At 68.9% G+C, this 25,269-nt stretch overlaps 3 protein-coding genes across 5 annotated transcripts in view; 1 reads left to right on the forward strand and 2 right to left on the reverse strand.

Annotated features, from left to right (window-relative positions):
* Positions 1 to 1,367: 1,367 nt before the first annotated feature.
* Positions 1,368 to 10,929, reverse strand: TFAP4 (transcription factor AP-4). Its single transcript, XM_052773263.1, has 7 exons — positions 10,737 to 10,929; positions 6,329 to 6,494; positions 5,702 to 5,800; positions 4,982 to 5,152; positions 4,496 to 4,633; positions 2,846 to 3,004; positions 1,368 to 2,727 (listed from the first exon to the last, which is right to left on the reverse strand). Exons 1-7 carry the CDS (start codon positions 10,823 to 10,825, stop codon positions 2,533 to 2,535), a joined length of 1,017 nt encoding a protein of 338 aa, XP_052629223.1. The 5' UTR covers positions 10,826 to 10,929; the 3' UTR covers positions 1,368 to 2,532.
* A 3,960-nt stretch (positions 10,930 to 14,889) lies between these two features.
* Positions 14,890 to 24,367, forward strand: GLIS2 (GLIS family zinc finger 2). Its single transcript, XM_052772484.1, is given in 7 exon segments — positions 14,890 to 15,268; positions 19,698 to 20,073; positions 20,402 to 20,470; positions 20,472 to 20,579; positions 21,378 to 21,511; positions 21,821 to 21,939; positions 22,064 to 24,367. Coding segments are annotated over 6 exon segments (1,569 nt in total). The 5' UTR covers positions 14,890 to 15,268; positions 19,698 to 19,713; the 3' UTR covers positions 22,843 to 24,367.
* Positions 24,303 to 25,269, reverse strand: part of LOC128134593 (mitochondrial import inner membrane translocase subunit TIM16-like) — a 42,105-nt gene continuing 41,138 nt past the window's right edge. For 2 of the 3 annotated variants that reach the window (XM_052772483.1, XM_052772482.1), the window contains one exon: positions 24,303 to 25,110. In XM_052772483.1, coding sequence (XP_052628443.1) covers positions 25,024 to 25,110 — 87 coding nt within the window. In that variant the 3' untranslated portion in view covers positions 24,303 to 25,023. The remainder of the gene's footprint in view (positions 25,111 to 25,269) is intronic. The other variant, XM_052772481.1, reaches the window with a different exon arrangement.

Below are 25,269 nucleotides of genomic sequence, written 5' to 3' on the forward strand. Positions count from 1 at the left end.
GGGCAGGGCAGGCAGGCTGGCAGCTGCCGGCACGGCCAGCACAGATGCTGCCGTCGCCGCTTTTCCGCTCCCAGGGGGCCCTGGGGATGGGGACAGAGACAGGGCTGGGCATGGTGACAGCGCTGCAGCACCGGGAAAGGCTTGTGTCAGGGATGTGATGGCACGGGACACCTTCTGGCGTGGGGGCCCTGGGGTGGCACTGCCCATGTGGGGTCACCATCCCCATCATGGCATCCTGCTGGCATGGGGTAGTGGATCTCCTTGGGCTGCCCCAAGCTCCTGCAGCCCCTTTTTGGCTGGAGCAGGATTTCATGGAGGAGGAGAGATGAGCATCAGGGCACTGCGGTGTCCCCCATCTGTCCCCAAAGGCAGGTGTCCCCAGGTACCTCATCCTGGGCTGATTTGGGACCTGCTTGAGCCACCACAGGTCACCAATTCCAGGCGATGCCACTCACCCGATAGGCAAGGGGACATGTCCCCTCCACCCTGGGGGTGTCCCCATCATCGCTGGCACCACGCTGGCAGCATGCCATAGGGGACGGCAGCAGCCGGAGACGCAGGGTCACCAGCTCATGTCACCCTCACTTGTAGGGGACGGCCATGCAGCGGCTGTCCCCAAAGCCTGGCCGTGGCAGTGGCCCCTGGGCTCCATCACTGGAGGAGCCACTTTTGGCGGGCCATGACCATGGGAGGAAGAGAACAGCCCACAAGCCCCCTGCAAGTGTGGGAGCAGGGGGAGCCCCCGGCTCTGAGATGGGGGTGATGGGGAGGGGACAATGGTGGTGGAGCAGGCAGGAGCCGGCCGTCGGCTGGGCACCGCGGAGGGCCATGGTGTGGAGGGGGAGCAGGAGAGACCCACGGCCATGGGGGGACGCTGAGAGGTGGGTGACCCATGGGAAAAGACGGGTGCCCCCCCCAAAAAAAGCCATGGAGGGAGATGGGTGCCCCCCCCAAGCCATGGGGACACCCCCATCCTGGAGCACCACAGGTGCCATCCCCAGGGCAGGGGGACACAAAGCCTGACCCCGGCCCCCCCCCAGCCAAGCTGCCTCACTAAAACGAGTCCCAGAGCCCCCCCCCCCATCTCAGCAGTGAGCTGAGCCCTGACATGCTCATAGCACATGCGGGCAGCGCTGGCAGCGCTGAGCCTTTAAATATAGCCCAGCCGCTCAGTGGGAAACCTCGCCAGGGCCGGCATCCTTCTGCCTTTGCCTCCTGCCCACTCCCTGCCTGTGATTCCCAATGCAGGCAGTGCTCCCCTGCCCTCCCCGCAAGCCCCAGGTCCCCCAAGAGGGACCAGTGTCCCGCAGGAGCTGGATCCATCCTGTCCCCACCCCCCCCCACAAACGTTAACACCGGGACCGAGCTTCTAAAAAACCAAGTACAAACTTTATTTTGTTTCTTTACAAAGGCACGAGCCTCTTTTTTTTTTTTCCACTTTCTTAACAAAATAGAATAGCTTCTCAATCAACACAAAGACCTGAAAATCGTAAAAAAAATACAAAAAAAAAAAAAAAAAGGGAAAGGAACCGAGAAACAGCTGCGGCTGGGGGGAACCTACCAAATACCACCGAGGCTCTACACACAACTGGCCTAAAACCCTACAGCCGGGCGGGGGGCGGCAGGGGCGAGGGGGGAACACACACACAAAATGAGGACCCCCCTGCCTGCCACAACAGACCCAAGCGACACAATCACGAAATAGAAAAGCTCTTCGGAGCTGACGGACCCCGCGAACCGGATTAAGTGCTTAAAGGAGGGATGGGAGCAGTATGAGGGGACAGGGACAGGGACGGGGATGGGGACAGGGATGAGGACAGGGGTGTAAAATCAGCCCCCAAACCGCCATCCCCGTGCCAAGGAGGTGGGCGTTGGAAATGCCGGGGGGGGGTGGCACATGCCGGCCCTCCTGCCTGTGCTCCGGTGGCATAATCCCAGGATTTTTTTACTTTCCAAAGGGGTTTTCTCTGCCCCACGCGGGGTGCAGAAGCCGTGGTGGGGCTGGTTGTACCCCGAAGCTGGGGGTCCCTGTCCCGCCTTTGCTGCCGTGTCACTTGGCATCTCCCCCCTGCTTAAAAATGAACATTTAATTAAAAAACAACACAAAAGAGGAAGAAAAAACAAATTAAGATCCCAACCAAAGGCCGCGACCCAAGGGAATGCCATTGGGAACACGGGGGCTGCTGCCAGCTTGGCAGGATACCCCATGGGTCAGTGGCGGGGGGGCTGATAAAACAGGGTGGGGGGCAGCGACCCCCCCATCCCTAACACTCCCCCGCCACTGTCCCACTGCGCCCCGAGCCCCCCACATCCCTGTGTGGCTGCCCTTGAGCACCCACCCCCCCCCGAGCCGCCCCCCCAAGAGCTGAAGGGTGACCTTTGCCTGCTTCTAGCGCTCTGCTTTACAGTATTGGAAAAAGGTCATAAAAGAGACCCAAATCGCGTTGTATTTTTTAAAAATTTCAGCATATTCTCTGACGTTTTCCCCCCACCCCACCCCGGCTCCCCTCCCCAGCTGCCAGCCAGGGGGTGTCAGGGCAGCTCCCCGTCTCCCGAGGGCTCTTCTTTGCTCTGGTCCATGGAGTCACTGTCGTTGCCCTCGGTGTCGGAGGCGGTGTCGGAGGCAGAAGGCTCAGGGCAAGCGCGTGCCGGCGTCACAATGACAGCACGTCTCTGCTCCTCTTCCTGCAGCTGCTTCTCCTGCGTCCCCTCAATGTGTTGGATCGCCTGCCGAGGGCAACCGACTGCCGTCAGGACATCGTGTCCCCCACTCTGATGCACCCAAGGGGGTTCAGAAGCCCTCAAAGTCCCCCCCCACTGCGGTCCTCCCCAGTGCCCCCCTTACCTGAACGATGGTGTCCAGGTTTTGCCGGGACGTGGAGACTGTGTTGATGACCGAGGACGGGCCCATGGTGACCACAGTGACGTGATGGGAGGGAGGCGGCGCTGGAACGATCACGGTGGGGTGGTGGGTGGGCGCTGGGGGAGCATGTGATGGCAGGAGCTGGGGAGAGAAGCAAAAACCCCTGCAGTCAGCAGGGACCTGGGCACAGCAGTGATAGGAAGAGCATCACGCTTGTTTGCAGAGCCCAAACTCCTTTGAGAGCCCATAAAAGCTGAAGCAGCAGCTCAGCTGCTCCAGTTCACCTGTCCCAGATGGATGCGAGAGGGTGCCAGCTGAGAGCTGCCATCACCTTAGCTTGGGCAAAGCGGAACGTGAAGGATTCCCCGTACCCCGAAGAGGAAAAGATTTGGGCTTTTAAGCCAGGAGAGGCAAGTGCCAGCCCTCCCATCGCCCTGACCTGTGCAGCTGGGAACCCGCCGCACCCCTCGGAGATCCTCATTAGATCAGTGGATGGGAAGATCCGCCCTAGCAGGAGGCTAAGGAGAGTTCACCTAAAAATAGGCTGAACTTCCCCGGGAGGCAGCCAGGAGGGATCCTGCGGGGACGCAGCTCCGCAGAAGCCAAAGGAGGGAGGAAGCTGATTTTTCTCCCTCCCTTTGAAGGTCCCCAGGCCAGCATGCCCCCAGGCTGAGCTTGAGGGCAGCAGCAAGCAAGGACAGGGTGCCGGCACCATGCTCGCCTCCTCACTGCACCAGGCTGGCATAAGGCTCCCCCAACCGTTGGCAAATCCAACTGTGCCAGGGGAAAAGGCTCAAGGCTCCTGGCCCTGCAGTCCTGCCACGTCTGCCCGGCAGCACCACCTGCCAGCTTGCCCGCTCCCCTTTCCCAGCCTGGCGGGTGGCAGGGAGCAGTTTGGGGGTCCCCAAAACTCAGTGGGAGTCACCCAGTGAGAGGTAAACCCCCAGAGATGGCCTTCAGGCTGCTGCAGACCACCCGCTCCAGCACGTGGAGCATGACCTGCATCAATCGCTGGCAGCGGTGCCATCACTACTGCTGGCATCACCCACGGATGGGTTGGATGCCCGTTCATCACCTGAGGGTGAGGAAATGTGCCCGGTGGGAGCCGGAGCCGGACCTCAGCTCACTGGAGTGGGAGCTGCTCTCCACCCGTGACCGGCAGGGAGAGCCTAGTGGGAAGGGACACAGCGCCGTGGAGGGGCGAGTCGAGGGCGGCCGCATCCAGCACCTCCGAGCACAGCCTTGGAAAGCCATGGGCTCACTAGCACCAAGCTGAATCCCTGCCCGCCAGAAAGCAGCCTTCCCCATACAAAGCCCTCCACACCAGGGAATGGAGCTGCTTGGAAGCCGCCGTGGCATGGTCCAAGCCTGCGAGTGCAGCCCCCCTAAGTGCTGCGGGGGGCCGTGCGCCAACCTTTTCCCAGTTCCCCGAATGCAAGAGCTTTGCTGGAACATTGCTGTCCGACTCAGCTAGCCCAGGGGAGGTGCCAAGCACATCGCCGAACCGCCCCGATTCCCTGTATTTCACTACCCACGTGCCTGGCTGCACCGCTCGCAGGGTGGGAGGCTACTGGGATGTCCCCACGGGTGGGCTATGGCCAGGGTGGGCTGGGACAGCATCCACACACTCACCTGGGTTCGTATCTGCTGCTCGCGCTCTAGCTTCTCCTGGTGCAGCAACCTCACCTGTTCCTGCTGCTGCTGGAGCTGCACTTGCTGAGCGATCACCTTCAGCTTCTCGGGGTACATGTGGGCCTCCAGGGAGCGAACCTGCCAGCAGAGAGAGCTCCAGTATCAGTGGGGAGCCCAGCCTGCTCCCGGCATGGCACCCACTCCCGGCATGGCACCCCCCCAACCCCAGCTGTGGGCCATACCCCTCCATGGGGTGGCCACAGCAGAGACAGGGAGCCCACGGCCAAGCACCAAGCAAAGGTGGCCAGAGCAGATAACCCGTTACGCCCCCTTACATCACGGCAGTGCCAGCATCGCTGGTGGGGGCTCCGGCACGGCCGTGGCAGAGCCCACTAGAGGGCGAGCCCGCCCCGCGCACAGCCAGCGCGGTGCCGCACAGGCGGCAGCGCCGCAGCTGCAGCCGGATCCGGCCCCGCATGGCCTCACCTGCTCCTCCAGCATCATGCGGACCGAGCGCTCCTTGTCCAGCTGCTGCCGGAGCTCGATCATCTCCCGCCGCAGATCCTCAGCCTTCTCATCCTCCCAGATGTCCGGCGAGCCGATCCCCTCATCTTTGTCCTCCGCCCGTCGCCGTTTCGGGGAGGAGCCGCTGAACTCCTGCCACGGGGATGCGGTGTCAGGGGACGGGGACCAGCCCTGATGCTCCCCCACCATCTAGACCATGTCTGGGTGATGCCACCCCCTCGGCCGGCCCCCAACACAGCTTCCTGTGGGCAAGGGTCTCCCGGGGGACCTGGGCAGCACATGGGGTTGACACCTGGGGATGGATGGGCTCTTGCGCCCTGCGTGTGCCCACCCTCCTGGTCCTCACCCCCCCAGCCTTGTGCAAACCCACTTCTCACACTGTGACACCCGGAACAGTTCAACCAGGCCACCCCATAGCTGGAGCTGCCACCGGGCCATACCCCGATACCCCAAATGGAAAATGGGACCCCAGCCCTTCTCCTCCTGCCATGTAAGGGATGCCAAGTTGAATAGGGCTACCCTGCCCTGCCAGGAGGGTGTGAAACATCTCTGTTGCCCAGCTTATCAGGGCAGAGGATCTTGCCCTGGCCCCGAAGAACAGCAATGATGTTCCCTCCCCGGCCAGCCGGGACTGTCCCATCCCCTCCCGTCCCATCCCTGGGGCGCACAGGCAGGCGTTACCTGGATGAACCGCTTGAGCTGGGTGTTTTGCTGCAGTAGTCGAGTCTTCTCCTGCTCCAGGGAGAAGATGTACTCGGCAGTCTGCTGGAGGATGGCCGCCTGCAGGAGAGCCGGGAGGGGCAAGGTGAGGCAGGAGAAACTCTGGCGTCCCCCCAAGCCCGCCTCCTGCTGAGCTCTCTCCCTGCCCAGGAGGCAGCAGCACCGCTCCTTGCCCAGCTCCTGCATCTCCATCCAGGGTCTGCTTCACCCCCAGGGCTTCCCTGGGATTTCCACCACAGTGAACCTCCAGTTTGCCCGTCTCGGGAATCCAACCAGCTGCTAAGTGCCACCTTCTTGCCCACGCGCAGTGGGGCCACCTTGTCACCCAGGCACATGCCACCCTGCTCCTGGGGCACTGGGTGCTGTCACACGCATCCAGCCCGCTCCAGGACATCAGATTTGCGATGCACACCTACCACCACCAAGGAAACCTCCCCAAGAGAGACCTCCATTGCTGAAATAACATATGCAAATATCCCCAATCACTCTTACAGCCCTGTCCTGCCAACAAGCAACGCCAAAAACCTCCGCATGCAGGACCGGCATCTGCATCCCACACTGCCGTGGCCCCGGTGATGTCCTGCTCACCTTGCTGAGCTTCTCCCCGTCCGTGTGTGGGATGAGGGTTTTCAGAGACTGGAAGCCAGCATTGATGCTCTGCATCCGCCGTCTCTCGTTGCTGTTGGCGATTTCCCTGCGTATCCGTCGCTCCTGGTCCCGCTGGGTCTCCGGAGTCAACGGGATGTTAGCCAAGCTGTGAGAGGGGCACGGGGTTAGGGAAGGGGGGGCTGCATCCCTGCCGCCAGCTTGCCCCCACCGGGTCCCCCCTCGCTTTGCAATGACGATGCCGAGCCACCAAAGGGATGGGAAACACAGAGCGGATGATGGCTGCAGTGCTGGAGAGCACAAAAGTGGCTGGGTGGGTTTCTCCAGCCCCATATCCAAAGCTCTGGGGGATGCATCGACCGAACGGCAGCCCCGCTGCAGCCCCGTGGCTCTGCCGGGCTCAGACACGGGCTGCCCAGCACCAGCGCTGGTGGCAAGCCTGGGCGGGTGGAGCCGAGGGGAAGGCAGGGCACGGCAGGGACCCCCGGACGGGCAAGGGAGGCTGCGAGCCGGCTGGCTGGGTCCCCGCGGGGCCGGCCGGCGTGTGTGGCCCCGGGAAGGCGGCTCCCTCCCTCCCGCCCCACTGATGGCTTCCAGATGACAGCTCCCAGCAGAGAAGCCCCCGTCCCACCCCAAGCCGCAGCTCCTGCCTGCTTCCTGCCGCCGCCTCCTCGCCCCCCGCGCCCTCACCCTGCAGATGGGCCGGGAAATACCTCCCAGAGCCGGCAATGCCGCTGGCAGCAAGCAGGGATGGCGGCAAGAAGGGCTTCAGCCGGCCAAGGCCAACACGCATGGGTCCCCGGCACCAGCCCCCCGAGCAAAGCCCACCGCTGTGGGGGTCCAGCTTCTTCACCCACACCCCGCTTCTTCCCCAAGACAGCCCAGGGAGCAGGGCGACCAAATCTTGGCACGGGTTTTGGATCGTGGCGATGGTGAGCCCGCTGGGCATTGGCCAGCACCAGCAATTAATAAGCCAAGCGTCGGGGCGATAGCTGGCCATTACGCCAAAGCAACGTGACCAGCAGCCCCCGCCACGCCACCGGCCGTTTTGCCTCCCTGCTGCTGCCAGCAGCAGCTCTCTCCAGGGTGCACGCAAGCACCCAGCACCCACCAGATGCAAGTCAGGCCGCCGGCGCCAGAGATGCTGCAAGGCACCGAAGACTAAACACAAGGGGCAGGCTGCCGGCGCGAGGCGAGATAAGACGGGCTTCGGCCTCCAGCCCAGGTGCCCGGCGGCTCCAGCATGGGGAGACGGGCCCATCCCACCCAGCGCCTTGCCAACACTGGGCTGGAAAGCAAAGCCCGGCGTCCTGCCCTCCCTGCGAGGCCACGGAGGAACCATGGAGGCTTGGGAGGCCAGGGTTCTAAGCAGCAAAGCCAAGCCCCGCTCACAGCACTGCCGTGTGCCCAGGCAGCGCCTTGAGCCCTCCCAGGCCACCCATCGCCTGTTGCGACCAGGGAAGGCACCGCGACTCCTCCAAGATACACAGCGACGGGGAAAGATCCCAGCTCATCCGGGAGGCATGGGAAAGGATCCCAGCTCAGCCCAGGGGGATGGAGAAGGACCACAGCTCAGCCCAGGGGGACAGGGAAGGATCTCAGCTCATTCCAAGGGGATGTGGAAGGATCCCAGTGCATCCCAGGGGGGTGGGGAAGGATCCCAGCTCGGCCCACAGGGCCGGGAAGATATTTGTCCCCAGCCACCGAGGCAGTGTGTCAGTGCAGGCTGGCGCTGGGTGCCGAGCACCCGCTGCACTGGATCCCTCCTATGCAGCTCCCAATAGGTGTCCTGGGTGGTGTGGGGCTGGGATGAGTGCCTGGGGGTCTGGCCCGCTCGCTGGGAGCAGCTGTCTGCATGTAGACCAAGAGCTGCCTACGGTGGGATTGTGGCACAGGGCTCCAATCCGGCAGTGGCCGGCACCTGCCTCCCCGCTCCTGACAAAAACCAGCCCCAAACTCATCCCCAAAATATGCCAAACCCCAGCAGGTCTCGGGGATGTCGCCCCTTCGTATGGACAGGGTCCGTCCCTTGTCTCCTTGCAGTGATGCCTGGTGGGGCCAGGGAGCTGGCCGGAGAGCCACTCTGGGATGTTGGACCGCCAGCCGCGGCCACGGAAAGGGAATGGGACAGAAAGGCCCAGGACTGGGCAGCGCGGAAGCAGTTTCTTAAATACCGGGGAAGGAGGAAGAGCCTGCTTCCTCGCCGGCAGACCTCCTGCAACCTGCGCCAGCTGCTCTTCCTGGGAAGAGACCTGAGAAGTGACAGCAAAATACAGAAAGGGGGAAAAAACCCATGGATTCAGAAGTGGGCCTGGCACCCAGCACCACCAGGGATGGGGCAGGACAGAGGCAGGGGGAGCGGGTGGCACCCACCGGAGCACTGGCACAGGAGAGAAGCCCCTGGAGTGTCCCCAGCCCGGTGCCAGTGCCGTGGGGTTTGGGTCAAGCAAGTAGAATTTGCTCCTTCCTGCCCCGGTGGCATGGCAGCCCCCAGCACAGCCCGGCGGGGATGTCGGAGCCAGCCACTGCTGCCGCTGCCATGCTCCTGCCTGGCGAGGAGGCTGGGGGCTCGGCAGGCCCATGGCAGACACCCGATGCTGCCCGCTCGTGTCCACCACTGCCCGCAACTAGTGCTGCGGTTTGCGCTGGTGGGCAGGGGAGGCATGGCCGTGCAGGCAGGGTGTCCCCAAGCTTGCAGGCAGGGTGCCTCAAGCTCCTTGAGGTCACAAGCAGGGTGTCCCCAAGCTCGCAAGCAGAGTAGCCCCATGCTTACACGCAGGGCGTCCCCAAGCTTGCAGGCAGGGCGTTCCCAAGCTTGCAGGCAGGGCATCCCCAAGCTCACTCAGCTTGCAGGCAGGCTGTCTCCGAGCTGGCAGGCAGGGTATACCTGAGCTTGCAGGCAGGGTATACCCAAGTTCACAGACAGGGTGTCCCCGAGCACCCCGAGCTTGCGGGCAGGGTGTCCCTGAGCTCGCAGGCAGGGTATCCTCGAGCTGGAGGGCAGGGCATCCCCCAGCTCCTGGGGGGCGCAGGCAGGGTGTCCTGAGCTCCTAGAGCCCCAGGCAGGGCGTCCCGGAGCTCAGGGCGGTGGAAAGGCAGCGAGGCTCCCCCAGAGCTCTGCCCCATGCCGGCGGCGGGCGTGGGGCCGCGCAGCCCCCCAGCCCTGGGCAAGATGGCTGCATTTCCCTGCCCCAGGCGGTTGCCCTCCCACCCAGACCACGGGCCCACGCCGGGGCCACAGCCACCCGCAGTGACTAGCGTGGGGGACCCCGGTGAAGCCGCCCCACCGCCCTGGGTCCCTGCCCCGCAGCTGCACCCCCCGTGGGCCTCAGGTGTGGGCACCCCCCGAGCATCACTGGGCGCAGCCCCCCACCCCAGGTGAGCCTGTGGGGCGGCGGGGAGGGGGGGGCAGGGCTGCCCCCGGGGGGGGGGGGAAGCGTGTGGGCTGGGGCAGGGCTGCCCCACAGCGGGGCTAGGCCTGGAGGGCCCGGGCCGCCCCACACGTGTAGTGGGGCCTGGCTACCGAGGGCCGCCCCACCGCGGGGCCGGGCCCCTCGGGGTCCGAGCTGCCCCACAGGAACTCCACGGGCCCGGGCTGCCCCACAAGGGCCCCTCGGGGCGCGGGCCGCCCCCCACAGGCGGCAGGGCCCGGCCGCTCAGGCCGGCCCCACGGCGGGGCAGGGCCCGGAGCGGGAGCGGGGGGGGGATCCTGTGCCGCCCCGCGGGTCCGGCAGCACCGAGGGCCGCCCCGCGTGGCCCCGAGGGGCCTGGGCCGCCCCCCCACGCGTGGCGGGGGCCCGCCCGCCGCCTCCCCCCCCCCGCCAGGCCCCGCCGGTTCGCAGCGGCCCCCGTGGCTCCAGCCCCATCCCCGGCCGGTGGTGGTAGTGGTAGTGGGGGGGGGGGGGGCCTCCCGCGATCCGCCGGGGCTCCCCCCGCGTCCCCGGGCTTTGTGCCGCCGCCTCCCCGCACTACATGTCCCGGCAGCCCCGGCCACGACCCGCCTCCTCCGGGAGGGCTGCAGAGTCACGGCCAGGCCCGGCAGTAAACACACCCCCCCCCCCACGCACACTCCGCCGGACCCCCCCCACTCCTTTAAACACCCCCCCCCTCCTTCCAAAAACCCACCCACACCCCCCCACGGGGGAAGGAGGGGGTGTGGGGGGGGGGGAAGCGGGCGGGCGGCGCCTCCCCCCTCCCGGCCACGCGTGGCCGCCCGGCCCCATGTGCGCGGCCGGGACCACGTGCGGGCGGTGGGGCTGCGGCGGCCGCGCTGCGCTTCTCCCCCCCCGCCATCAATTCACCCCCCCCAAAAAAAAAACCCACCCTAAAAATGCAATTTCTTTTTTCTTTGCTTTTTCCCCCAAAGCCGGGGTTCCCCTCGCGCCCCCACCTGCAGAGCCCGCCGATGACCTCCTTCTCGGATTTCCTGAAGTGCTGCAGGGAGGGCACCTTCTGGGCCGGCACCATGAAGTACTCCATGCCGGGGAGGCGCGGGGGGAGAGCGGCCGGGCCCGGCTCCGGCTCCGGCTCCGGCTCCGGCGGCCTCTGCCTGCGGCTCAAGGCGGGAAACAGCTGGTGCGAGCGCGGCGGCTCCCGCCCGCCCGCCCGCCCGCCGCCTCCCCCCGCCCGCCCCCGGCGGCGCCGCCTCCGCCAGCCACCGGCCCATGTAAACAAAGGACGGCGCGGGGAGGGGGGGAAGGGAGAGGGAGCGATCCCCGGCACCACCCCCCGCGCGGGGGGGGGGGGCTGCTGTCCCCCCCCCCCCGATCCCGTCCTGACCCGTCTTGTCCCCGTCCCGTCCTGTCCCATCCTGGCCTGACCCCATCCCGGCCTGTCCTAGCCCTATCCCACCCTATCCTGACCTGTCTTGTCCCCATCCCATCCTATCCCATCCTGACCTGTCCCCATCCCAGCCGGCCCTGTCCCCATTCCATCCTATCCCACCCCACCCCATCCCATCCTATCCTGACCTGTCCTCTTCCCATCCCATCCCCATCCCATCCTATCCTCACCCTATCCTACCTCATCCCATCCCGTCCCAGCCCTATCCCACCCTATCCCATCCTATCCTGACCTGTCTTGTCCCCATCCGATCCCCGTCCCATCCTATCCTCGCCCTATCCCATCCAGCCCTGTCCCCATTCCATTCCATCCCCTCCCCATCCCATCCTATCCTCACCCTATCCCATCCAGCCCTGTCCCCATTCCATTCCATCCCCTCCCCATCCCATCCTATCCTGACCTGTCTTGTCCCCATCCCATCCTATCCCATCCTGTTCTGACCCCATCCCATCCAGCCCTGTCCCTATCCTATCCTATCCCATCCCATCCTATCCTATCTTAACTTGTCTTGTCCCTATCCCACACCTATCACATCTTATCCTCATCCTATCCTACCTCATCCCAACCCATCCTGTCCTAGCCCTATCCCACCCCATCCTATACCATCTGGCCCTGTCCCCACCGCATCCAGCCCTGTCCCTATCCTATCCTATCCTAACCTGTCATGTTCCCATCCCTATCACATCCTATCCTCATCCCATTGTACCTCATCCCATCCCATCCTGCCCTATCCCATCCCATCCTGACCTGTCTTGTCCCCATCACATCCTATCCTGACCTGTCTTGTTCTGATCCCATCCTATCCCATCCTATTCTGTCCCCATCCCATCCTGTCCAACCTCATCTGACCCTGTCCCATCCCACCCTGTCCTGTTCCCATCCTATCCTGCCTTATCCGCATCCTGTCCCATCTCATTCTGCCCTATCCCCATACCATCCTATCCCATCCTATCCTCTGCCATCCCATCCCATCCTATCCCACCCTGTCCTGACCTGTCTTGTTGCCATCCCATCCTATCCCATCGTCTCCTGTCCCCATGCCATCCTGTCCCATCCTATCCCACCCTATCCTGACCTGTCTTGTTGCCATCCCATCCTATCCCATCCTATCCTGTCCCTGTGCCATCCTGTTCCATCCTGTCCAACCTTACCCGATCCTGTCCCATCCTATCCTGCCCTATATCCATCCTGTCCCGTATCCATCCTCTCCCATCCAATCCTGTCCTAGCCCCATCCCATCCTATCCTACCCCACCCTATCCCCATCACAGCATATCCCATACCATCCTGTCCTGCCCTATCCCCATCCTGCCCTGCCCTATCCCCATCCCATCTTGTCCCACCCCATCCCATCCTGGCCTGTCCTATCCCTGTCCCATCCTGTTCCATCCCATCTGATCCCAGCCCCACCCCAGCCCACCCCAGCCCACCCTATCCCCAGCAGGGCCTGGCAGCCCCCGCTCCCCCCCACCCCAGGGTGCTGTGCCCCCGACTCTGCCCCCCGGCGTGCCACAGAGCCTGGCCCTGCTGGACAGGGGTGCTCGGGTGGCAGGGGAGGGGGCTGCCGGGGGGCAGAGTGGGGGGTCACCAGGGGCTTTGGGGGCTGGCAGGGGCCGTGGGGCTCACAGCAGCCTTGGGGCTGCCACGGGGCTCCGGGGTTTGGGGGGTGACAGGGGTGATGTGGCTGGCAGGGGGCTTTGGGGGTTGGGGGGGCCCTGGGGGGGCTGGCAGGGGGGCTTTGGGGGCTGATGGGGGGGCTGGGGGCTGGCAGGGGCCATGGGGCTCACGGCAGCCTCGGGGCTCAGGGGTTTGGGGGGTGACAGGGGTCATATGGCTGGGAGGGGGTCTTTGGGAACGGGTGGGGGGGCTGGCAGGGGCTGTGGGGGCTGGCAGGAGCCATGCAGGATCTCGGGGACCCCCAGGCCCTGTGGGGGGCTGGCTGATCCCCCCCTCTGTGCCTAAAGCCCCCCCCAGCACTGCCTGCGTGGGGCCAGAGCCAGCCGAGGCCACCTGAGCGGGGCCGTGGCGAGCCACCGAGGGCACAGGAGGGGGTCCCAGGGCTGGCCTGCCACCCCGGGTGGGCAGGATCTGGCCCCACAGAGCAGTGTGGGCGCACGCCCCCCCCCGCCCCCTGCCCCCCCCGCAGCCCAGCCCCGCTCAGGAGCTGGCAGGACTGGTTCTGCCTGGTCCCTGCCTGTCCCTGTCCCGATGGGCCCCCTGCCCAGATGGGCCCCCTGCCCAGCCCTCGGCGGGAGGCCTTGACGCCGGGGGCTGGTGTGTCCCCCCATGGCGGGGGGACACCCGTGTCCCCCCACCGTGTCCCCCCGCCGTGTCCCCCCCAGGGAGTGGGTGCTGGCAGCCAGCGCTCCAGCAGGGATCCGGCCAGGCCACGGCATCGCCCAGCTGCTCCATGCCGGCAGTCGGCCGTGGTCCCGAGGCGGGAGGGGGGGGCAAAGGGACCCCCACCCTCTGCTGTGGCCCCCCATCACCTCCTGCCACCCCGTACCGCTGCCAAGCAGCCGGAGGGGTTCCCAAAACCGCGCTGGTGGCTGTCCCTGCCTGCCTCCTGCCTGCGTGTGCCAGGGGACCCGCGTGTCCCTGGGGAGGGGGGCCCGTGCCCCCCATCTGGGAGGACTTTGGGATGGGGGGAGTGCGGAGGTGTTGGCACCCAGTGACGGGGTGCCGGTGGCCCAAAGGGAAAGCCAGGCTGGGGACACCGAGCCACCGTGTCACCACTGCGTGTCCCCGTCCCCACGGGGGCCACGACCGCCGTGGGTGGCATTGAAGCCCCCCCACCCCCCACTCACGCTCCCCCAAGACGCAGCTCAGCCCATTTCCATTTTGGTTTTTTTTGGGGGGGGGCAGAGACATGGGGGTTCACTCCCCTCCCATTTTTGGGGAAAAAAACCTTCAAAAAAGGGAATAAAGGATGCAAACGTGGTGGCAGCTACTCCGCAGCCACCGGCCCAGGGAGGAGGAGGTCACTGCTGGGGACACAGCAGCTCCCCCCCCACGGGTGGTGTGTGACTTCGGCCACCCGCCTGGGCCAGTGCTGCCCCCCCCCCCGTGTCCCCCCCTTTTGTGGCGGGGCTGGTGAGGACACAGCAGCTATGTCTCCCCCCCAAAATCCCCACAGGTGGGGCGTGCCCCCGCCCCCCCGCGTGGGCCAGTGTGTCTTCCCCCAACCCACCCGCGGGCCCCGGGGAGGGAGTTCCCCCCCCCCGGTGAGGGCTGCAGCATCCGGGCCGGCCCCGCCACATCCTGCCGCCGGAAGGAGCCGCGGCCCCGGCGCCCCGGGACAACCCCCCCCAGGGGTGACGTCATGCGGAGGCCCCCGCCAGGCGTGACGCCAGGCGCGCTCTGTGACGTCACGCGGCAGGCGGGCGGCGCCGCTCCTGCGGGGAGGGGGGGGGATCCCCCCCTTCGGTGTGACCCCCCCCCCCCAACCCCCAACTCCCGCCGTCCCCGAGCGGCCCCGGTGCGGGGCGGGGAGGCCGCTCCGGTGGGCGCCGCCCCCCGCTTCCTGCGCCGCCGCCGCCGGGGGTCCGTCCCCCCCCCCCCCGCCCCGCCACGTCCCCGGGGGGGGGGACACGGACACAGCCGGGGGGGGGGGGGGGGCTCGGCTTTGCCGCAGCGCCGGGGTGACCTTGCGCGGGGGGAGCTGGGGGGGGTGTGTGTGAAGGTGTCCCCGCGTGTCCGTGCGTGTGTGTCCTCGGCCCCCCCACGGGGCGGGGCTCCCCCCCGCCGTGCCCCCCCGTGCCCCCCGGTGCCCCCCGCGGCGGGGAGGGGCCGGCCCCGGCCCCCGCCCAGCTCCCGCCCGCAGCCGGGGCCGGGCCGGTCGGTGCGGGGCGGCCATAAATCACGGCGGGCAGAGCCCCCGCCCCGCCGCCGCCGCCCTCCGCCGCCGCCGCCGCCCGGGGGACCGGGGAGGGGGGGGCAGAGCCCCGCCGCCGCCCCCGCCCCCAGCCCCTGCAGATGTGGCGGAGCGGCCCGGCGGCCCGGCAGCGGGGGGGCCCGCTCCGCCAAGCCCCGCTCCCCGCCCCGCTCCCCGCCCGCCGCCGGCGCTGAGCCCCCGCCGCAGGTACGATCGCGCACCGGGGACCGGCGCTTTGTCGCGCCGCCGCCGCGCCCGCGCCGGGGGGGGTGGGGGGTGTAAGGAGGAGGATGCTGCTGCTACCCGGGGCGGGGGGGGAAACATCCTCCCGGGAAGCCCCTTCTCCGCCCCGCGGGGAGCTCCGGGAGCCTGCCCCGGGGGGGGCGGGGGGGGTCCCTTGGCTTGGCTTGGCTTGGCTTGGCTTGGCTTGGCTTGGCACGGCACCTGCAGTCCCCCCCGCCGCGGGGAGCGGTTGCGGGGGGGGGGAGGGGGAACGTGGCCCCGTTCCAGCCCCGGGGCACGGGGGGAGTGAGGGGGGAGGCGGCGGGAGCGCGGGGCTCCCTGTGGAGGTGGGGGGGGCACGGGGGGGGGGTGGTGCGCAGAGAGGGGACACCCCCCCCCCCCACGGCCCAGAGGGTGCCGGGGGGTGGCCGTCACCCGCTGTCCCCCCGCACCCGGGGTGGGTGTCCTGACCTTGGCCGCGGGGCGGGGGCTGCGGCGGGGACGTGCTCGGTGGCTCTGCCCAGCTGCGGCCACCGCCAGGGACCCACCGGTGTCCTCACCGTGTGGGGAGGGCGAAAGGGTGGCTTTGGCCGGGGGGGGGTCGCAGGGCAGCCCCATCACGGCCCCACGCCGGCGGTGCCACCGCCCGTCAGCCGCCGGTGTCCGGTCCCGTCCCCCCCCCGCCCTGGTCCCCAACACGGGGGGCTGCCGGTCCCTCGGTGTGGGGTGGCCAAGCTGGGTTTTGGGGGCCCAGCTGGGGTGACCCCCTCCCCGAGGTGCCAGCAGCGGGGGTCAAGGGCTGCCCCAAATTGTCCCCAATGTCCCCGGGCCCTGCCGCAGGGGCTCGTCCCCTGCCCCGCATGGAGAAACCTCCTCTGTGAGTGGCCACCTCCCCTGCCCTGTGTCTTTGTGTCACCCTGCTGTGACCACCTCCCCCTAACCCGGGGTCCCCGTGTCCCCCCCCATCCCGGGCCCCCGCTGCTGCCAAGCCCGAGGGTCTGATCTGCTGGGCATCTGAGGACCAGCCCTGCTCTTGTCCCCACGGGGTCTGGCCATGTCCCCAGGCGGAGGTGGCAGGGTGTGTGCTGCTGGTGGCACCACCGTGGGGCTGCTCCCCGGGGAGTGGGCTGGCCCCCCCCCGCCGGGGTCCCCGCGGCCACCACGTGCCTGGCAAGGGGTGACCATGGCACTGGCCTCGGCTTGGGGACCGGAGCCATGGCCACTCCTGGGGACACCTTTGGGGGCTGCCATAACCCCGGGCAGTGTGGCGTCGTGGGCACTGGGGGGGGACGGGACACGGTGACAAGCTGGAGCCACCAGCAGGACGTGCCCCCCTCCCTCACCCCCCCCAGCCCTGGCAGTCACCAGCGGGCTCCGGTGAGGAGCGGCAGTGCCAGTGCTGTCCGCAGCGGGATAAGAAGGGATGGCGGGTCCCGCGGCGGCCCGTGTCCTGCCAGCAGCCGTGGGGACAATGACCTGGGCAGCGGTGGCGGCGCAGACCGGGGCAAGCGGGGCCAGACCCTGCCAACCCACCCGCGCCACCCCGGCACGGGGGGCTCCCGGGGCTGCCCGACCTTCGCGGCGGTGCCAGCCTGCCGCTGCCAGCCCTGCCAAGTGCCGGCAGCGCCGTGCCGCCGCGACGCGGGGGGGGGACGACGACTGAGCCCTGCCTGCCTGCCCGCCCGCAGCGCTGGCACCGCTCCCGGCTCGCCAAGCCCCAGGGTCACCGTCCCCTCTCGGGGTGGCGCGGGCCCGGCGTTGGCACCCCTCGCCGCCGCCATCCCCGAGCCCACCACGCCGCCGGGAAGTCTCTGCCCCGCGGCCCCCCCCCGCCGCCTCGTGCCTGCGCTATTCCTGGTGGGTTTTTGTGCCATAGCTGGGGCCAGTGGGGGGGACACGACACCCCGGCTGTGCCAGCAGCGGGGTGGCCCAAAGACCTGGCACCCCACCGGCTGCGCCGGGGTCACCCCAGGTCCCCCAGCCACGCCATCTGGCTGGCCAGCGTGGGGGGCCCAGGGGACCCCAGCTGGTGGAGCTGGGGGGGCTCCACCAGCACCCGGGCTCTGTCCCAGCGGCCCCCACCCAGACTGGGAAGCCCCTGGGCCCAGCGCCGTGCCGGACTGGTTTGAACTGGTGTGATGGCGGGGAGGGGGGGCTCGCCGGGCAGCCAGAGGGGAAGCTGGGCCGGGGCAGGGCTGGCAGCGCCTGGCGCGGGCAGGAGAGGCCTTTTGGGGGGAGTGGGGGGGGGGAAGAGCAGGCAGGAGCAGGCAGGGGCCTCGTGCAGGGGCCGCAGGTGCTGGGGCGGCCGGCCAAGCCACGGCGGGGCTCGTCCCCGTCCCTGTCCCCATCCCGGCGGGGCCCCCCGTGGCACCCCGGCTCTGAGCGGGTTCCCAGGAGCGCCGGCGGCGGGGCGGCCGCGTGGTTTGGCAGCTGCCCGTCCGCCCGCCCGCGGCCGCGCTGGGAGCCGTGGCGTCAGCGGCTGGAGGCCCCTTTCCCACCCGCCCCACCCGGGGCAGGCCGTGGTCCCCTCACCCGGCACCGCCCGCCCCAGGACCCCCCAATCTCTACACCCTGGGGACGTGGGGACACGGCCACCACGGTGGGACCAGCCCCGATGCCTTGCCCGGCCCCCCTGTGGGACCCCCATCTCTGGGGGGCTGTCGGGGCCCTGTCCCGCTTCCTCGGCTGGGGGTCCCGCTCCGACATCCCAGCTGGGGGGTCCTGCCCCCGCCGCGTCCGTCCATCGGTCCTTGAGTTGTGCCACCAGGCTGTGGGGCACACGGGGGGTGGCTGGCGCCCCATGAGGGGCTCGGGGCGGGGACCCCCCGCGGGGCAGGCCCTGCTGTGGGGTGCGGGGTGAGGACCCCCTGGAGGGCAGGGACCCTGCTGTGGGGCAGGCCCCGTGGCCGTGGGGGCTCTGCCACAAGGGATGGGACCCTGCTATGGGGCAGGCCCCACACCTATGGGCAGAGATGGAGGCTCAGGCAGGGAGCCCCCCCACTGGAGAGGAGGGACCCTGCTATGGGGCAGGCCCCACGGCCATGGGGGGCTCAGGGAGATGTGTCCCCCCCGCTTGCAGGGCAGGGCAGCCTGCTATGGGGCAGCTCCTCCGGCCATGGAGCTTGGGACAGGGACCCCCCATGGGGCCGGCCCCACGGCCAGGATGGGGGCACGGCTGCTGTGGTGGGGGGGGGTGCAGGCGGGGGGTCCCCCGCCCCGCCGGCCGGGCCCCACGCCCCCCGCGGCTCCTCCGCATTCCTCAGCGTCTGAGCCGGGCTGGACCCCCGCCAGCGCAGGGGGGCCCCGCCGGCGGGGCAGGGCGGGGGCCGGGCCCCCCGGGGCGGGGTGGGGTGGGGATGGGGGGGGGGACCCGCTGCCACGTGTGCTGGGTGCGCCGTGCCCCCCCCCCATAGGGCCCCTCGGCCGCCCCCACCCTGTCCTGGGGCGATGCGGGTGGCCGGGGGGGGGGGGGCGGGGGGGGCACAGTCAGGGGACCGGATCCGTGCTGCCAGGGGTCGGGCTCAGGCGCTCACTCCTGCGCTGAGCTGCCCGTTCTCAGCTGCCTGCGGGATGTGCGGTGGCCGAGCCGTGGGGGTGGCAGGTTTTTTTGGGGGGGGGGGCACACGATGACACAGGGGTGAGGACGTGGGGTGGCCTGGCACTGTGGAGCTCTCGCCCTGGAGACAGCGGCATGGGGGGGTCGGGGTCCCCCACCACGTCCTGGGAAGCGGAGGGTGCTTGCAGGCAGCAGCCCTGCCATACCGCGTCGTGCCGTGCCATGTTGTGCCGTGCCGTGCCGTGCCACGCCGTGCCGTGCGGCAGGCAGCCCCTGCCCGGCCCCGGCGTTGGCCGGCGGGGAAGGGGCCCCGGCGGGGGAGGAAGCTTTGCCGCCTCCGGGGCTGGGGCCAGCGGGCTCGGCCGCCCGGGTCACCGCCGGGCTGGTGGCCGCCACCGCCCTCCTCTGCCGCTGGGAAAGGCCTCGCTGGGGCAGGCCCGCGGGGACGGACGGACGGACAGATGGACGGGGGAGGCAGAAGGGGCACACCGCAGCTCCGGGGCAGCGGGTGCCCCGGGGGGATTTGGCAATCCCCGGGCAAGGTTTTGGTGATCGGCCAAGAGGCTGTGCCGGCCCCGGGGGTTGGCGACATGGAGAGGACGGGCTGGGGACACCGAGGGGCCGGTGGGGGGGGCCGCCGGTGCCGTGCCCTGCCCTTTGCCCGCTGCGGGAGGGGGCCGCGGCAGGGTGGCCGGAAGGGACGGCACGGTCCCCGTGCCAGCACCGCGGCTGCCGGCACCCGCTCGGCCTCCGGCTTGGAGCGGAGACGGGCATCGCCACGGGGCTGGGCTGGGGCGATGCTTTGGGTGGCACCGGTGCCCCCCCATCCCCACGGTGACCCCCGCGTGTCCCCCACAGCGCCCGCCCTGGCACCATGCATTCGCTGGAGGAGCCGCTGGACCTCAAGCTGAGCATCTCCAAACTGCGAGCTGCCCGGGAGAAGCGGGGTCCCCTCGGCCCCCGACCCCGCGGGTCCCAGCGCCCGGATACCCCGCCGGCCGGGGACGGCCGAGGGGGGAGCCGGGGGGGTCGCCGGGCTGTGCCGGCCTCGCCATCCCCCGGCCTCCTGGCACACTCCAGGCTGGTGGAACCGCGGGACGGGCGCTTCGCCGCCGTGCCGGTGGTGGACCTCAGCCTCTCGCCCCGCTCCGGTGGGGAGTCTCCAGCCGGCAGCGCCTCGCTCTCCCCCGAGCGCCAGGGCAGCGGGGACCTGCCTGGCCCCCTCACCCCCCATGTAAGTATGGCCGTGTTCCTTCCCCCTCCCACCCCACGAGGTGTCCCCAGCAATGGGGACTGTGCCCGGGACGGTGCTCCTGACCTCGGCAGCATGCCTGGTGCTGCTGGTGACATGGCCCCCCCAGCGTGTACACACACCCTGGGGTCAATGTCCTGCCCGGCCCCCCCCCCCCCCCGGTGTGTGCCCCGACCCCAGCGGCTTCCCCAGGGTGGCTCCCTGGGGGGGGGTGTCTCTGGAGGGTGTCTTTGGGGGGCTATGGGGGTTCTGGGGGTCTCCATCCAGCTTGGCCCTGTTCCCCACCACCCCCCACGGGGCTCTGCTCCAGGATTTCCAGCCCCTGCGCTACATCGACGGCCTCCCCAGCTCCTTCCAGTTCTTCCTGCCCCTGGGGGCGGGGGGGGGCCCTGCACCTGCCCCCTGCCGCCTTCCTGCCCCCCAGCAAGGAGAAACGCCTCCCCCCCGAGCTGCCCCTGCCCAAGCAGCTCGTCTGCCGCTGGTCCAAGGTCAGTGGGGAGAGATGGGGTGGGGCAATGGGGGGGGGTTATGGGGCTGGGGGGGGGCCGTGTGGAAGCTTTGTGGGGCCAGGAGTGGTGATGGGGGGCTGGGAGACCACGCAGGGCCATTGTGAGGATGGGGGGGGTGGGAGTGGGGGGCCACAGAGTGGCATTTTGGGGCTGGGGAGAGGGTGTGGGGCTGGAAGGCGGTGGCAGAGTTCTGTGGGGCTTGGGGGGGGAGATATGAGGCTGAGGGGGGCAAATGGGGACAGCTGAGGGCTGGAGTAGGGGTGATGGGGAGCTGGGGGCCATGTAGGGGGGCTGGGGGTTTGATATGGGGCTCGGGGGGTCATGCAGATGCTTTATGGGGCTGGGGGTGGTGATAAAGGGCTGGGAGACTACACAAGGGCATTGTGAGGGTACGGGGGGGGCATGGGGGCACACGGGCATTTTGGGGCTGGGGAGGGGACGTGGGGCTGAAAGGTCATGGCAGAGCTTTATGGGGCTTGTGGGGGGGATGTGGGGCTGGGGGCGGCAAGCAGGGACAGTTTAGGGTTGGAGGGGGGTTGATGGGGAGCTGGGGGCTGTGCAGAGATGCTGGGGGGGGTGATACAGGGCTGGGGGGGGCTCATGCAAAGGGCCATTGCCATCTCCCCAGATGTTGATGCTGCTGTGCACGGGGTATGGGTGGGAGCTGGGGGGGAGGGGAATGAGGGGCAGGGGCTGGCCCTGGTGGGTGTCCTGGCCCCCCCTGCCCCCCGGTGCCCACCCCACCGGGGCCCCTCACCCCTAGCCTCCTGCCCACAGTGCAACCAGTTCTTTGACCTCCTGCAAGACCTGGTGGACCACGTCAACGACTTCCACGTCAAACCCGAGAAGGACGCGGGGTACTGCTGCCACTGGGAGGGCTGCGCCCGCCACGGCAGGGGCTTCAACGCCAGGTGGGCAAAGGAGGGGGCTCCAGGCATCAGGAGGGGGCTCTGGGGTCCCTGGGGGGGCTGCTCTGAGTCGCTGTGGGGAGACAGGAGCCCAGCACTGGGGGCTGCGCTGGGGGAGGTTTCCAGCCAGCCAGCCCTTTGGCATGGTGTGCAAGGTCCTGGGGGGGCCGGATGACTGTGCTGGACTGGATGTCCCTGTCATCGCCCCCCCCCCCCCCCCCCCAGCCAGGGCACAGGGACAAGGAGGTGCCCTGGGGGCCAAGGCTGACCCCCCCCCCCCCCCCCCCCCCGACGTCCCTCCGACCCTGGCAGGTACAAGATGCTGATCCACATCCGGACGCACACCAACGAGAAGCCGCACCGCTGCCCCACCTGCAACAAGAGCTTCTCCCGCCTGGAGAACCTGAAAATCCACAACCGCTCGCACACAGGTCAGCGCCGGCCACCGCGCTCGCCCCGGGGAGCGGGGAGGCTCATGGGGGGGGGTGGGACACAGGGGACCCGGCAGGGCTGGCCGTGCTGCCCCGGCAGACCTGGCACTGTGCCATCCTGCAGGCGAGAAGCCCTACATCTGCCCCTACGAAGGCTGCAACAAGCGTTACTCCAACTCCAGCGACCGCTTCAAGCACACCCGCACCCACTACGTGGAGAAGCCCTACTCCTGCAAGATGCCGGGCTGCCACAAGCGCTACACCGACCCCAGCTCCCTCCGCAAGCACATCAAAGCTCACGGCCATTTTGTCTCTCCCGAGCACCCGGAGATGCTCAAGGTCCACCCACCTCCCAAAACGCCCCTGGGTTCGGCGGAAGTGCCCTACGTTAATGGGGCGCAGCTTGTGATCCCCAACCCCGCCGCCCTCTTCGCTCCCCCGGGGCTGCCGGCGTTGCCCATCCCTTTGGCCCCGGCACCGCTCGACCTCAGCGCTTTGGGCTGCGGGGCTGCCGGCGCCCTGCCCGGCCCCATCTTGCCCCTCAATGGCGGCCCCCTGAACTTGGCCAAGAGCCCGCTGCTGCCCTCGCCCTTCGCGGCCGGGCTGGGGCTGCCCGTCATGTCGCTGCTGGCCGGCGGGGCCAAGGCCGAGGGGGAGAAGGGCAGCGGGGCCGAGGGGCGGCCGCCCAAGATGGGCAAGGGGCCGGAAAGCCGAAAGGAGAGGTGCGAAAGGACGGAGCCGGGGCGGCCGCGGGTCCCCCCCGAGAGCCTGGCGCTGCTGCCGGGGGCCGTGCTCGATCTCTCGGCCGGCGTCAGCTCGGGGGGCAGCCCTGAGGCGCTGCCGCCCGGCTGGGTGCTCATCCCCCCTGGCTCCTTGCTGCTCAAACCTGCCGCCGTGAATTGAGGGGCCTGACGATGCCCGGGGCCAGCCGCCGGCCCGGCGGGCAGATCCCGCTCCCTGGGGTTTGGGGGGGGGCATCGCCCCCTTCTCCCCCTTGCAGGCCCCCCCCCAGCCCCGGCGGGGCCTCGCTCGTGCTTTTAACCGTCACGAAAGAAGAACGGACTCTTCTGAGAAAAGCAATAATCCCTCGGCGGCCGGAGCCGGCTGCGACTCCGTGCCGGGGGGGCAGCCGTGGGGCAGGCAGGGGTACGGGGGGGGTCCCCCTGCACCCCTCTGGCCCGGGCAGCCGGAAACGCCGCTATTTATTTCTCGACCAGCCCCTGCTCTGACAGGGTCCCACTTGGGCTCATCTGCTGCCGCCAACTCGGCATCTTCTCCCTGCCCGAGGCCTCGGCATCGCCTGTGCCGGCGTGGGAGGCCGCAGCCCCGGCCTCCCACCGCAGGGAGAGGGGGGGTGACAGCTTGGGGACTGCCTGCTCCCGCAGCCCCAAGCTGTCCCCAGCTGTGCCGTCCAACCCCGCCTGGCTGGCACGGCTGCGGGCAGGGCCGCGGCCATGGCACCTCCGTGCCGGGCCCAGCTGGCTGGGCAAACATCGGCCCGGTGCCCGCCCGCATCCCTCCCGCTCTGCGGCCACCCTTGTGCCCCACCGCCTCCCCGGCCCTCCCCGTGACAAGGCACATGGCCGTGTGTGCCGCTCGCCGTGCCGGCTCCGCGCCGGGGCAGAGCCACCCTGTTTAGCTACGTTCATACCTAACCATGTACCGCAAGCGCATGCAGGCAGCAGGCAGCGCGGGCAGGACTCCAGGCGCCGGCAGGGCTGCTGCCGGCAGCGCGTTGGCACCGGCTGGCAGGGCACCCGCTCCTCGGCACGTGCTGGCTGCCCCCCCGCAGCGAGGATCCCCAGTGAGCCCCCCCCGGGCCACGGGGCAGCGTTGGGGCAAGCAGGACACTGCCGCAGTGCCAGGAGCGGGCAGCATGCCTGGCCTCTGGGCGGGCAGAGCTCAGAGCCTCTCCCAGCACATGCAGGGGGGTCCCATGTACCTCCCGCTGCCGGGCAGGACTCCTGCCCACAGCTTTCTCCGAACTGGGGTGGAGCAGGGGGGGGTCTCCCCAATCCTGCCCCCTCCCTGCTGGAAGGAGCCCCCGGCCGCACGCGCCCCGCGGGGAGCCGGTCTCCCTGCCCTCACCCTCCTTGGGCCGGGGCGCGGTGGCCGTCCGGCGCTGCCGCAGCCCCAGCATGGCTGCGGGCCATCGACCAGGCCGCCCCGGCCGGTGTACGGTGTATGTCTCCTCGCTCCTTCGTCAGTTTGTTGTTGCACATTCCAGGACATCAGTATTTTAACGGTCTCGAAGTGCCTTTCTATCGTAGTTTCTGGGTTGTTTTTATTTTCCTCCTGTTGGGCTCCATCGCTGTTAGCATAGCGTTTAAGGACTGCAGAAATAAGAGATAAGCTAACGACTATAACACTATATTCCTCCAGGAGAGAGGAAGTTTATTAAGAAAACAATAAAGTGAAGTTGAAGTAAGTTCCTGTTTCAGTCCACGACTGTGGCGATGGCAGCAGGGAGCCCTTGGTGGGGACAGAGGGGTGCCAGAGGTGATGGGTGCAATCTCGGGGACACAGCTGGCTCTGCCCGACGCCCCGGTGGGTCCCCATGCTCCTGGTCGGGCAGCCCCGGTGCTGGTGAAGCCCTGCCAGGATCTGCGGGGTGAGCTGCGGGTGGGGAGGGCTGCGGCGCATCCCCCCACGGCCCCTGGCCCCAACACAGCAGCCGCCTCGGCTGCCTGCCTGTGGTGGGAGAAGGGTAATGGCACAGAGCTCTCGGCACTCCCGTGGTACGGAGCCAGAGGTATCCGTGCGCTCAGGCCAAGAGCGTCCGAACCCACCACGAAAATAGCTCCTGCAGCCTCCCTGGGTGCCATTTGAGCCCTGGCAGCCCTCGGTGCCCCGGGGACACCCCTTCTTCCCCAGCCGCCTCCTTCCTCCTCCTCCCCAGGGCAAAACCCAGCCCTGCCAGCCCCTCGCAGGTGCTGATCCCCGCCGGGGCAGCGGGCAGAGGCGGGCAAGTCCCCTCTCCCTCCCCGGGGTGCAGAGCAGCCAGGCCAGGTGCTGGAGGACACGGCATTTATTGGCTACCTATAAGTTAAGGGTGAGGGAAACAGGGTGTGGGGGTGGCAGGAGTCACGTCTCGGCTTTCCACCCCTTCTCTTTCTCGTCCTTGGCCTGGATGCGGAGCTCCTCGTCCAGCCGCTCCTTGGCTCTCACCACCTGCGGGACATGGGCAAGGGGTGACACGGAGGGACGGAGCTGCCCTCTCCCCTCCCTGCCTCATCCGCGGCGATGCTCAGGCTCTGCTCTCTCCCGAATCCCAGGCAGGGGAAGGTGCCGAGAGCAGGGCTGGGGGCCAGCGCAGTCCCCCGCTCCTCT

This window comes from Harpia harpyja, chromosome 21 (genome assembly GCF_026419915.1).
Source record: "Harpia harpyja isolate bHarHar1 chromosome 21, bHarHar1 primary haplotype, whole genome shotgun sequence".
NCBI classification, from domain to species: Eukaryota; Metazoa; Chordata; class Aves; order Accipitriformes; family Accipitridae; genus Harpia; species Harpia harpyja.

What these genes read in the sequence shown, in the direction of transcription:
- TFAP4 (XM_052773263.1), bottom strand. Translation starts at nt 10,825, where the DNA reads ATGGAGTACTTCATGGTGCCGGCCCAGAAGGTGCCCTCCCTGCAGCAC. An exon ending in AGCTCAAGCGGTTCATCCAG is followed by an intron (nt 5,153 to 5,701) that starts GTAACGCCTGCC and finishes TCCCCGTGGCAG; the next exon opens with GAGTTCAGCGGCTCCTCCCC. An exon ending in GCATGATGCTGGAGGAGCAG is followed by an intron (nt 4,634 to 4,981) that starts GTGAGGCCATGC and finishes CTCTGCTGGCAG; the next exon opens with GTTCGCTCCCTGGAGGCCCA.